The sequence below is a fragment of the Propithecus coquereli genome, unplaced genomic scaffold, assembly GCF_000956105.1.
Source record: "Propithecus coquereli isolate 6110/MARCELLA unplaced genomic scaffold, Pcoq_1.0 Scaffold2, whole genome shotgun sequence".
Lineage (NCBI taxonomy): Eukaryota > Metazoa > Chordata > Mammalia > Primates > Indriidae > Propithecus > Propithecus coquereli.
Genome location: NW_012144966.1, coordinates 8,942,932 through 8,954,816, shown reverse-complemented (window position 1 = coordinate 8,954,816; position 11,885 = coordinate 8,942,932). Strand labels below are relative to the sequence as shown.

Below are 11,885 nucleotides of genomic sequence, written 5' to 3'. Positions count from 1 at the left end.
AACCTAAACATCTGTACCCCCATAATATGCTGAAATAAAAAAAAAAAATTAAAATTAAACACTAAATACTTGATCTAATACGTGTAATCTAGTAAGTCTGTTATCCTAAATAAATTAATGCATAAATTAATGCAGCTTAAAATTAAATATTATTAGGAATATTAATAAGACCACGTATTTTTATACCATTTTATATTTCAAAGCCCTTAGATACACATGTGTTATATATTTTAAAAAGTTATAAAGTCCAAGGGAATTAGGGATATTACCAAAAAATGTAAGTATACAGTTGACCCTTGAACAACACAAGTTTGAACTGTGCAGGTCTACTTACATGCAGATTTTTTTCAGTAAAAGTTACCCTGGATTTTCTTGCCTCTCCTGTCTCCCCCTCCCCCTCCTCTGCCTCTGCCACCTGAGACAGCAAGACTAACCTCTCCTTTTCCTCCTCCACCTCAGCCTACTCAGCATGAAGATGATGAGGATGAACACATTTATGATGATTCATTTTCCACTTAATAAATAATAAATATATTTTCTCTTCCTTATGATTTTCTTAGTAACTTTTTCTTTTCTCTAGCTTACTTTATTGTAAGAAACCAGTATATAATACATATAACATACAAAATATGTATTAATCAACTATTTATGTTATCAGTAAGACTTCCAGTCAACAGTAGGCTATTAATAGTTAAGTTCCTGGGGATTCAAAAATTACATGCAGATTTTCAACTGCACAGAGGAGTTGATGCCCCTAACTCCCAAGTTGTTCGAGGATCAATTGTGGTTTGTTAATTAATTTTACTTCTTCTTTGTAGAAATAAGAACCAATATGCAATTTTATATATGTTTTTCGTTTCAAGGTATAGAGAAAAAAATTATAAACATGAATTACAACCACTATTATTGTTTTAGATCAGCAATTTGCCAACGCAGGACCAAATGTCAGCCAAATGAGATTTAGTGAATAGCAGAGAGAAAATAGAGATCTATTCTTTCACAGTAGAGGGAAGGGAACAAGTAGGGAGCCTTTGCTGATAAGATGTGTCTTAAGCAGAATTTTAAGGGGTAAATAGGAATTTACTTACACTAATTGGGCAGTTTTATACAGTTGGAGCTTGAACTGAATGCCAAGCAGGAAAATACAAAAATATGAAGCCAGTAAGGTAGGTAGAAAACAAAAGATGAGGAGACTAATCCTTGAGAGTTTAGATTGTATTTTGTAAATCAGCATCTCCCAAACATCAGTCTGTAATGACTATCATCACAATTTTTTGCCATGTTATTACTTATTTATTATTTTTCTTTCAATCAACTCATTTTTTAACTTAACTTTATTTGAAAACTCTTTCTAAGCATAATTTGTGAATCCAAAAGTTTAATTTTTCTAATAATTCATTAACTAAATATAGTATTATTAAAATTAAAAACAAGGCTTACCCATTTGATACCTCAAAATGGTCCCACATACCACCAGTGGCGTGGGGATACCAGACTGGGAAACAGTGCTCTAAATTCTGAAAGTCTCTGAATGATTTTAAGTAAGGGAATGCCACATTCAAAATTGTTTTTCAGAAAACTCAAGCTGGTGGCTATAAGTAGAATAGATGTGAGAAGCATCAGAAGCTGATATACAAGTTAGGAGCCATTACAATAGGCCACATAAAATGACATCAATTACTAGACCTGCTGCAGTGGGATGTCAGAAAAGATTACAGATCAAATGATATTTAGGAGATTAAAATAATTAAAAGTTCAGGTTTAATTAGAGTCAAAGGTGAGAGAGAAGAAATCAAAGATGATTCTCGGGCCAACTGAGATAAGATCTCCAAAAGAAAGAGCTGACATGGGGCCAGGCATGGAGGATCACCCCTGTAATCTCAACACTTTGGGAGGAGTCTGGCACATGGCATCCACCAAGAACCACTTTTGGAATAAATGCACACATTAAGTACTACTCACCTTTCCTACCAATTAAAATTCATGATGTATTATCAAGATTCATTATATTAATAATATCAGGTTCTTCTTAGAAAACCAGTATTATGTTACAAGTTAAATTAAAACTCAGATTAGACTAACCAAATGATTTATTTTCCTACCTCATTCCCATCACGCATTCATAAAGGAATATGACTCCTTCTTTCTGATGTGGTCGAAGATGATATACAAGGTGAGGATCTATCACTACATCTACCAGAGGGAAACAGTCCTTATTGAACATCCACTGATGATTCTTGTCTGGTCGTGGCATAACAAGGGAATCTTAAAAAATGGTAAAAGGACAATTATAAATGTTTTGTAACTTCACTTTGTCCAAAACTAACATTATTTTGTCTCCATTATTCCTATGATAGAACTACTTGCCATCAGTTGTAGCCAAAAAATATCCAAACTTTAGTAACTAATGCTAAGCAAGGGTACAAAATTTAAAAAGATGATCTCATACCTTATTGATGTATGATTTCACGTAAAGAATTACAAAGAGGCTTCCAAACTTCATATGCCCAAAACTGCTTAGAAACCACCAAAATTCACTATTGTCTAACAAGGATTTCAATAAACCACAACATTCAATAGTTCAGTATTCACAGCAAAGAGAACTATTTCCAACTGAAAGAACAGGCTGGAATTTTGCCAGGATGCACTTTCTAAGGCTCACAGCTTCTCATTCTGAAAAGGCTTCCTAAACTTAACATAAAAGCTCTCTATATTTTCAGTCCTGTACACACTAATAATGACCATTACTCAGTCAGAACTGAGAAAGGATGACAAATCTTCCACTGACTTAGTCATCATTATTTGCTTAAAGTTAATTACTACTTCATGAATGTCAAGTTCATGAACCTTTGTAAAGCAGCATGAAGTAACCATCAAATAGCAATGTAATTCTTCAGAAATATGCTAACACAATTTAAAATATTTACTAAAATATCAGCCAAAAAGGCAAAATCAAATATAACTAGTGGATTCCAAGTGATAAATCTCAAGTAAGATAATAAACCCATCAAAATTATTTTGGGAGTACATACATGTCTACATCATGGTTAAAAACTGAATTTGATTAAAAGAAAAAGAAAAAGAGAAGGACAAGCAGAGGAGAAGGGGAGATAAAAAGAAACAGGTTTCAGTATATTAAATAAATATCCATCAATGTGGAAATATACAGTCACGGGAATAAGAGTTTGGTCATGTTTACTCTAAGCAATTACCCATGGGAAAAGTTTTCCTAGGTTTCTAAGTAAGGAACTGAAAGGAACTTTCAGCTTTCAGGTCAATTCCTGTTAGGTAGAGGATTAGGAAGAGAAAATGGAAAATTTAGTCCTTGGCTTTTCCCTATATCCCCATAGCAAAGCAAGAGTGTATTCCTCGTGGACTTCCAACCAAGAAATGCCCTATATTTTTCCTATCTTTTAAAAAGGACAAGGAAAAAGATAGTAGTGAAAAATCATATACTGGTCAAGCAAGAAGGACTATAGGATTATTAAGTCATCTAATTATTAAGTCAACTATAGGATTATTAAGCCATCTTCAAGAAAACTAAACCTAAACAGCCACAATAATGGAACACTACTTCAAATTTTAAGATGCCTCTTTATCTTCACAATGATGAGACATTATTTAATGCTAACAAAATCTCTCATGCATTAGTTTTAAGTCTATAACCTAATTCTGTCCTTGGCATGGTAAAATAAATGAGAATAATCAACCATTTATACAAAGTGTTTATATATACATAAGCACACACATATACACACAAATATATTCACATATATTACATACACACATATATATACATACTTACATACCCATACACACATAAATGTCACAATAAAATTTTTCATTCACTCAATAAATATTTATTAGACAAAATAAATATTAATACTAGGCACTTTAAATCTCTATGGTGTTTATTAGGACCCACGTTTTACATACAAGCAGGCAAAACATTAGTAAGTTGCCTACCTCCAAGAGGTCAAAGAACCAGTTAGTTCAGTGGCAAAAACCATGACTCTAACTCATATCTTTGAATAAGCACAGAATAGTTTGCAGTTTCCCACAGCCCTCTATTGTGTAATGGGAAGTACAAAGAGAAAGAAGAATAAAGGGGAGAAGGAGGGTTGTTAAAAGAGCTGGTGGTACAGGCAAAATATTTGTATAAATAGAGAAAATTCAGAAGCATAAGCTTCTACTCTCTATATTTCAACTAAGTCTTTGGAATAAGCTAATACAGAACTAGGAGGGGGTTGTTTTGGTTTTGTTTTTCTGGGTTTTTTTGAGACAGGGTCTCACTCTGCCACCGGGGCTAGAGTGCAGTGATGTGATCATAGCTCACTGCAGCCTCAAACTCTTGGGCTCAAGCCTTCCTCCTGCCTCAGCCTCCCAAGTAGCTGGGACTACAGGCATGCACCATGACATCCAGCTAATTTTTTCTATTTTTAGTAGAGACAGGGTCTCACTCTTGCTCAAGCTGGTCTCGAACACCTGACCTCAAGCAATCCTCCTGCCTTGGCCTCCCAGAGTGCTAGGATTATAGGCGTGAGCCACCACGCCCGGCCTAAAAGTTTTTAATTTGGGTTTTTGCCCCAATAAAGCCATTGATTATTTGAATTTAGGTAAGTCAGTTCATCTTTCTGGCCCTCAGTTTCTTCAAATGTGGGGACTGATCTAAATGATCTCAAAGACCCCTTTATCTCAAAACTTATATTTCCATAATACTTACAAGGAGGAAATCCAGTTATTACTTTATATACTTTTATTTTGCTACTGTTAAGAAAGAAGCCTACTCTATTACTCTATATCTCCCAACTTCTATATCCACTACACTGTATTTTCATTCACATTTACTTGTCCTCCTCACTAATGAGAAGCTCTGTGATGACAGTTTTATCTCTAGGCCCACTGCATAAAAGGCAATCAATAAATACTTGCTAAGTGAACAGTCAAATAAAAGAACAAGGAGAAACAGGTTAAGTTTCATTCATTTAATGTGATTTTTAAAATTAGATTCATCAATGGGAAAATTAACTCATTGAATTGAACTTTCACCAGTAAAATTTGAATTCTTTGCATGATATTTCACCATTCAATATTTTAATATGCTAATGCTTGTGACTGGGGCATATAATCTTCAAATCAGAAGTATAATCCTAATCTTGATTCATAAATTTACTAATTTTTCTCTTTACTAAAAATATGTTTTATTCAAAATTACAGATGTGTACGTATACATCTACAGTTTAGATATATTTCCTCCAACACATGTATTTTGATTACTCTATTCTTGGGATTATGCATTTTTTTTTTTTTTGAGACAGAGGCTCACTCTGTTGCCCTGGCTAGAGTGAGCGCTGTGGCGTCAGCCTAGCTCACAGCAACCTCAAACTCCTGGGCTCAAGCAATCCTTTTGCCTCAGCCTCCCAAGTAGCTGGGACTACAGGCATGCGCCATCATGCCCGGCTAATTTTTTCTATATACATTTTTAGTTGTCCAGCTAATTTCTTTCTATTTTTTTTTAGTAGAGACGGGGTCTCGCTCTTACTCAGGCTGGTCTCGAACTCCTGAGCTCAAACAATCCGCCTGCCTCAGCCTTCCAGAGTGCTAGGATTACAGGCGTGAGCCACCGCACCCAGCCAGGATTATGCATTTATATATGAAATAATTCCCAAACTATACTGTTATTCAACTTCAACATTATCCCTTATGTCAGATTGTGTAGCTGAAGAAAAATTTATACTTTTACCTAAAAACTTAAAAAAAAAAATTTAAACTTCAAATTCACATACCAAAAATCTTTTGAAAGTAAAACCAGAATATTCAAATTATTTTACAAATCTTACTTGGTGTATGTGGATCATGGCGTGGTTTGTAATTTTGGAAATCATTCTGGCTATTTTCCTTTGAACTTGGTTTACAGACACTTTTGAAAGGGTTAGAGAAACATTTCCTAGAAGCCTGAGAAGAACTTGGGATAGCAGGACTTCCTACTCCATGCTGAAAACACCTGCCACTGCTGAAGTCATCTGGAGAGATTATACCCATGACTTCTATTTCTTTTCCACCAATCATCAGTGTTTGGCCCTCTTCAATCTTTTCGAGCTCTTTGAATTTATATCCAATGCCTTTAAGTTGAAAAAGAAAAAAGATTAATTGAATTAACTTACATATTTAAAATGACACAATAGTCACCTTCCCGTAACTATACAGCATATAAACCGTGCTTTGAATGTAAATAGTCCCATATAACTCAGTAGCCAGAATGGAAACATACTTTATCATTTTAGTGGGGAAAAAAAAATTAGCCATGCTTTGTTAACATGTTTGGTATATAACAAAAAAAAAAAAAATTAGCCATGCTTTAGAGAAAACAAGACTGTTTTTTATTATTGAAAATACAGTCTATTGTACTCTTTAAAGTTTTGCCATCTCTTATTTAGAAAAATTAAGCCAAGAAAATACTAATAGTTCGATAGGCTATATGGACCCTCCCTTCGTGTAAATAAACTAAAGAAACACCATGGTATCTCTAGTTCAACTTAAATACAGCTGGAAACATGAAAGAGAATTAGAGCAACTGCTACCACAACTAGTACCTACTGTTCCACATGAGATAGTGAAGTAAAAATACAGTTGTGGCCAGAGCCCACTGATACTTCAACTTCTAGCACTTCAATAAAAAGTGAGATATTTTGTAATCTAATCTTTTAATAAAGGGATTTGTTCTGTGAAGTTTGGATTCAGTCGAGGGGCCACGCTTGGGGATCTAGATGGCCACATGTGGCCCCAAGGCCACAAGTTCCCTTTTATATCAAATTTATTTAAAAGAAAAACTGCTTGGATTATATAACTTACAAAATTAACTCCAGGTTGATACATTTATTAATGTTAAAATTAAATAGCAAAGTCCTATGCTTGGATGTTTTCATTTTGAAAACCAACATAATCCCTTTATTATTTAAACCAGTAGATCTCAACATCTGGCCAGATATTAGAATCTCCTGGCAACCTAAAATATACCTATGCCCAGTCCCTCTCCCTACCATCCAGGCCAAATAAATCAGGGACTCAGGGCCAGGGCCTGGGCATCGGCATTTTTAAAAGCACCTCAGGTGATTCTACTTGGATAGTCGGGGCAAAAACTCAATGGTTTAAGCCTAATTTGCATTTTTTTGCTACTTGCAACTGAAAGATCATTTTATTATAAACTACACATTCATAAAACCATGCATACTATACCTGATCAGTAAGAGATATTCCAGAGTAATTTTGATAATTTTTACCTCTCTAGCTGGATTTAGAACATAATTTCACTCAAGAAACACCAGTGCATGAATAAATTCTCTAAAAATCTAGCCCAATTTACTTTAACCAACAATATGAAATGTATAAATTTTTCTTTTTAATTCTTCTAATCACCGAGCATACTGTACATATAGTTCCATATTTTTATAATAAATAAAACATTCTGTTATAGATAATTCGGTTCCACTTCAACTTTTACTACTGTCACTACTCTTCATACCCTACATTCCTAAAACATTGAAGTAGTTTGAATTCTCTGATGCCTTTGTGTCTTTGCATATGCTATTCCCTTTTGCATAGGCCCCTTTTCTATAACCTCCAAAACTATTCATCCTTCAATTACCTTAAACAGTATCTATCCCCTCTGAAGCTTATTCCTACCCTCCTAGGCAGACTTAAATGGTCCTTTTATGCTCCCACTGCACTTAGTAAAAATTCTCATTGAAACAACTATCTTATTGTTTTCTAATTATCAATTATATTGCCTTATCCCCATTAAACTATAAATTATAATCATCTTTGAATCTTTATTCCTAGCATAGTGCTTGGTACATAACAGTTATTAAAAACTATGAACTATATTTTTTAATGAATGAACATTTAAAACAGATTTTATAATTATAAGCCATTCTCAATATTGAACACCGAGAGACAATGCAAAAAAACCATAGGTGGTTTTAGGCATTCTGAATTTATACGCTAACTTGTGTTATGCTGGCAACATTTTGTAACAGAAAAAATGGTAACCAGCAATTTAGATGTGTTAATCTAGGTCAGGCCTAATCATTATCTCTTTGCTCTGTTTTTCAAAATTTTATTGAGTAGCACTGAAATTAGCTATCATTCAACTCCTGATATCAACATCTTTTTCAATTTTAATCACTTAGCAGTCTGCAAAAAAGAAAAAAAGCACACCAAGACAAACAGCTTAATCTCAGAAAAGTGCCAAAAATAACTGTCTATTGTTAGCTGATTATTTTTGGAAAAAATGAAACCACAAGATAGGATTTGCCTCAATGAGCTAGCATAGGTCATATGATTGTCACTAATGATTAATACTTCATAATGGTTCACTAACCATTATGAGGTAATTTTATATATCATACGCAGTTGAGGCATGAAAGTCAATTAATGAACATCTTAATCTATCTCTTATAAAATCTTATTATATTTCAATTATGTGATTGGAAATATATATTAATTTTAGGCCAAATCATAAACATTAGATAATATTGCAATACCTCTTCCAATGTCTTTGCCTTCTAAATTCTTTAATGTAAATGACCTTCCTTTTATAATAAGAACAGCATCACCTTCCCACTTTTTGTGTTTTTTCTTTGAAGCCTTACACCAAACAACACTGAAATATTTAACTAGGCTATCAGGTTCCTCTTCTTGTCCCTTGGATACTGTTACTTCTTTAGGGGCTGAATGAACTAGAATAAAAAATAAAAATAAAAACCCACATTATTAAAGATGACTTGAATATATAAGTAGTAAAGACATTCAATCAAAAAAGCACAAAAAAATCAGACTGTATTACATAGTATGAAACAATATTCAATCATATTCATGTTACCATTTTATAAACTGAGAAATCCACATCAGGTGCTAGCAATACCATGAGGACAATAAATGTAAATTTCTTATTGTCACAAAGTTATATGAACTCAATTGAAGTAGAATAATATAAGCATTGTAAATATTTTAAAACTTTAGGAATTAAAGACATTATTTCGACATCTATAGCATGAAAAAACATCTAAAACCATGTTTTGACAAACTGATTTAATTGACAGTAACAAGTCAAGGAAAAGTAAAGATTACAGAGTTCTCTGAAAGAAAAACCTGTAATTTCTAATTTTTAATTGACAAATAAAATTGCATACATTTATGTATACAATATGCTGTTTTGATATAGGTATCAAAACATATTGGCCGTGCGCGGTGGCTCATGCTTGTAATCCTAGCACTGTGGGAGGCCAAGGCAGGCGGATCATTTCAGCTCAGGAGTTCGAGACCAGCCTCAGCAAGAGCGAGACCCGGTATCTACCAAAAATAGAAAGAAATTAATTGGACAGCTAAAAATATATAGAAAAAATTAGCCGGGTATGGTGGCACATGTCTGTAGTCCCAGCTACTCAGGAGGCTGAGGCAGGAGGATTGCTTAAGCCCAGAAGTCTGAGGTTGCTGTGAGCTAGGCTCATGCCACGGCACTCTAGCCCAGGCAACAGAGTGAGACTCTGTCTCAAAAAAAAAAAACCAAACATATTATTGTGGAATGGCTAAATCAAGCTAATTAACATATCTATTACCTCACATACTCATATTTTGTGGTAAGAATATTTAAAATCTACTTTCTTAGCATTTTTCAAGTATATACTAACTATAGTCACCATGTTGTACAATAGAGCTCTTGAACTTATTCCTCCTCGACTGAAATTTTGGATCCTTTGACCAACATCTTTCCAATGCCCCATCCCTACCCCAATCACTGGTGACTGCCATTCTACTCTCTGTTTCTCTGAGTTCAATTTTTTTAGATTCCACATATAAGTAAGATCATACAGTAATTGTTTTTCTGTGACTGGCTTATTTCACTAAGTACAATATTCTCTAGGTTCACACATGTTGTCACAAATGACAGGATTTCCTTCTTTTTTAAGGCTGAATAGTATTCCATTGTGTATAAATACCACATTTTTTAATCCATTCACCCATTGATGGGCACTTTTGTTGATTCCATATCTTTTTTTTGAGACAGAGTCTTGCTCTGTTTCCTGGGCTCGAGTGTTGTGGCATCAGCCTAGCTCACAGCAATCTCAAACTCCTGGGCTCAGGCAATCCTACTGCCTCGGCCTCCTCAGTAGCTGGGACTACAGGCAGGCATCACCATGCCAGCTAATTTTTTCTATATATTTTTAGTTGTCCAGCTAATTTCTTTCTATTTTTAGTAGAGATGGGGTCTCACTCTTGCTCAGGCTGGTCTTGAACTCCTGACCTTAAGCTATCCTCCTGCCTTGGCCTCCCAGAGTGCTAGGATTACAGGCATGAGCCACCACACCCGGCCTGATTCCGTATCTTAACTTATGTTAATATAATGCACCAATGAACATGGGAGTGCTAATATCTCTTTGATATACTTATTTTCTTTGGATATATACCCAAGAATGGACTTGCTGGACCATGATTTGTAACTTTTTTTCCAAATAAGAACAAATACAAAACTGCAGAGTAGAAGTGAGACCAAATTGTATTAAAATGTTTTTGTTTCATAACTCAAGCTCTTCACCTAACTTGTATGTTAGATTTTCAATGGCTGGATAAAAGGTAGTCTAGCTGAAAACAATAAAATCTCATTCGCCCATTACCGAAGAACACTTCACCATGTGTTTTATCTAATACACACCTGAACCAAGGAAGTTATCAAAACAACAGAGCTTAAAAAGCAAAGTGAAATAATATTCTACCTTTTAAAATACACCATTTACACGTGCCATGTGATAGGACACAATGAGAAGAACACGGCGCGGCGGCCAGTGCTGCATCACCTGGATCTAATCATGAGGAACACCAGACAGCAAGGCTGAGGCGCTGTTTCAGATTAAAAGGAACTAATGGGACATGACAACTAAATGCAATGCATGATCCTGGATTGGATCCTGGGTCAGGGGGGAAAACTTATAAAGGACATTATTGGGAAAATTAATGAACTTGGAATATAAATTCTGGATTAAATAATAGCAGTGTTTCAACAGTAAATCTTCCTATTTTAATCATTGTATCGAGGTTATGTTGAGAGTATTCCTGTTCTCAGAAAATACACACCAAAGTATTTGAGGGTAATGGATAAGGGATATCTCCAACCTATTTTCAAATGAATCAGAGAGAGAAAATGAACAATCAAATTCGAGGAAACGTAAACAATATGTGAATTTAGGTAAGCGGTATGTGACAGTTCCTTGTACTATTCTTGCAACACTTCTGTAACTTGGGAATTATATAAAAAGTTACAAAAAGCCTCATTCATTTTATTAAAAGTTTATTTTTTTCAAAAAAATACATAAAATAAAATACACCATTTACTTAAATAGGAAAAGAAAAAGGAAATATCCTGATATCAAGAATAAAATAAGGATGCCCACATCAATTCAACATGGTCCTGGAAGTTCTAGCCATTACAATAAGCCAATAAAAGCCTAAAAAGCACAAAGATCAGAAAGGAAGAAATAAAACTGTACCATTTGCAGATGATATAATCCCCAGGGAATCTAAAAATGACTAGAACTAATAAAACAAATTTAGCAGAGTCACAGGATGGAAGGTTTATACATAAAAATCAACTGTCGTTTTATAGACTAGCAAAGAAGCAACTAGAAACTAAAATTTTAAGAATTGCATTCACAGTAGCCATAAAATACACACATGAAATACTTAGAAAAATATTTAACAAAAGGCATCCCACACACAAGGCCCACACACCGAAAATTTTAAAACTTTGTTGAAACAAATTATCAAAGATCTAAATAAGCAGAGCTCTTATTTCATGGATTGGAACATTCAATTACTACTTATTTCAAAAT

The 11,885-nt window shown here is 34.2% G+C and overlaps 1 protein-coding gene across 2 annotated transcripts in view; it reads right to left on the bottom strand.

The window, feature by feature from the left end:
* Window positions 1–11,885, bottom strand: part of RAD54B (RAD54 homolog B (S. cerevisiae)) — a 96,091-nt gene that overhangs the window by 33,792 nt on the left and 50,414 nt on the right. For both annotated transcript variants that reach the window (XM_012643567.1, XM_012643568.1), the window contains 3 exons: window positions 8,544–8,738; window positions 5,841–6,122; window positions 2,103–2,265 (listed from right to left, as the gene is read on the bottom strand). In XM_012643567.1, coding sequence (XP_012499021.1) covers window positions 2,103–2,265; window positions 5,841–6,122; window positions 8,544–8,738 — 640 coding nt within the window. The remainder of the gene's footprint in view (window positions 1–2,102; window positions 2,266–5,840; window positions 6,123–8,543; window positions 8,739–11,885) is intronic.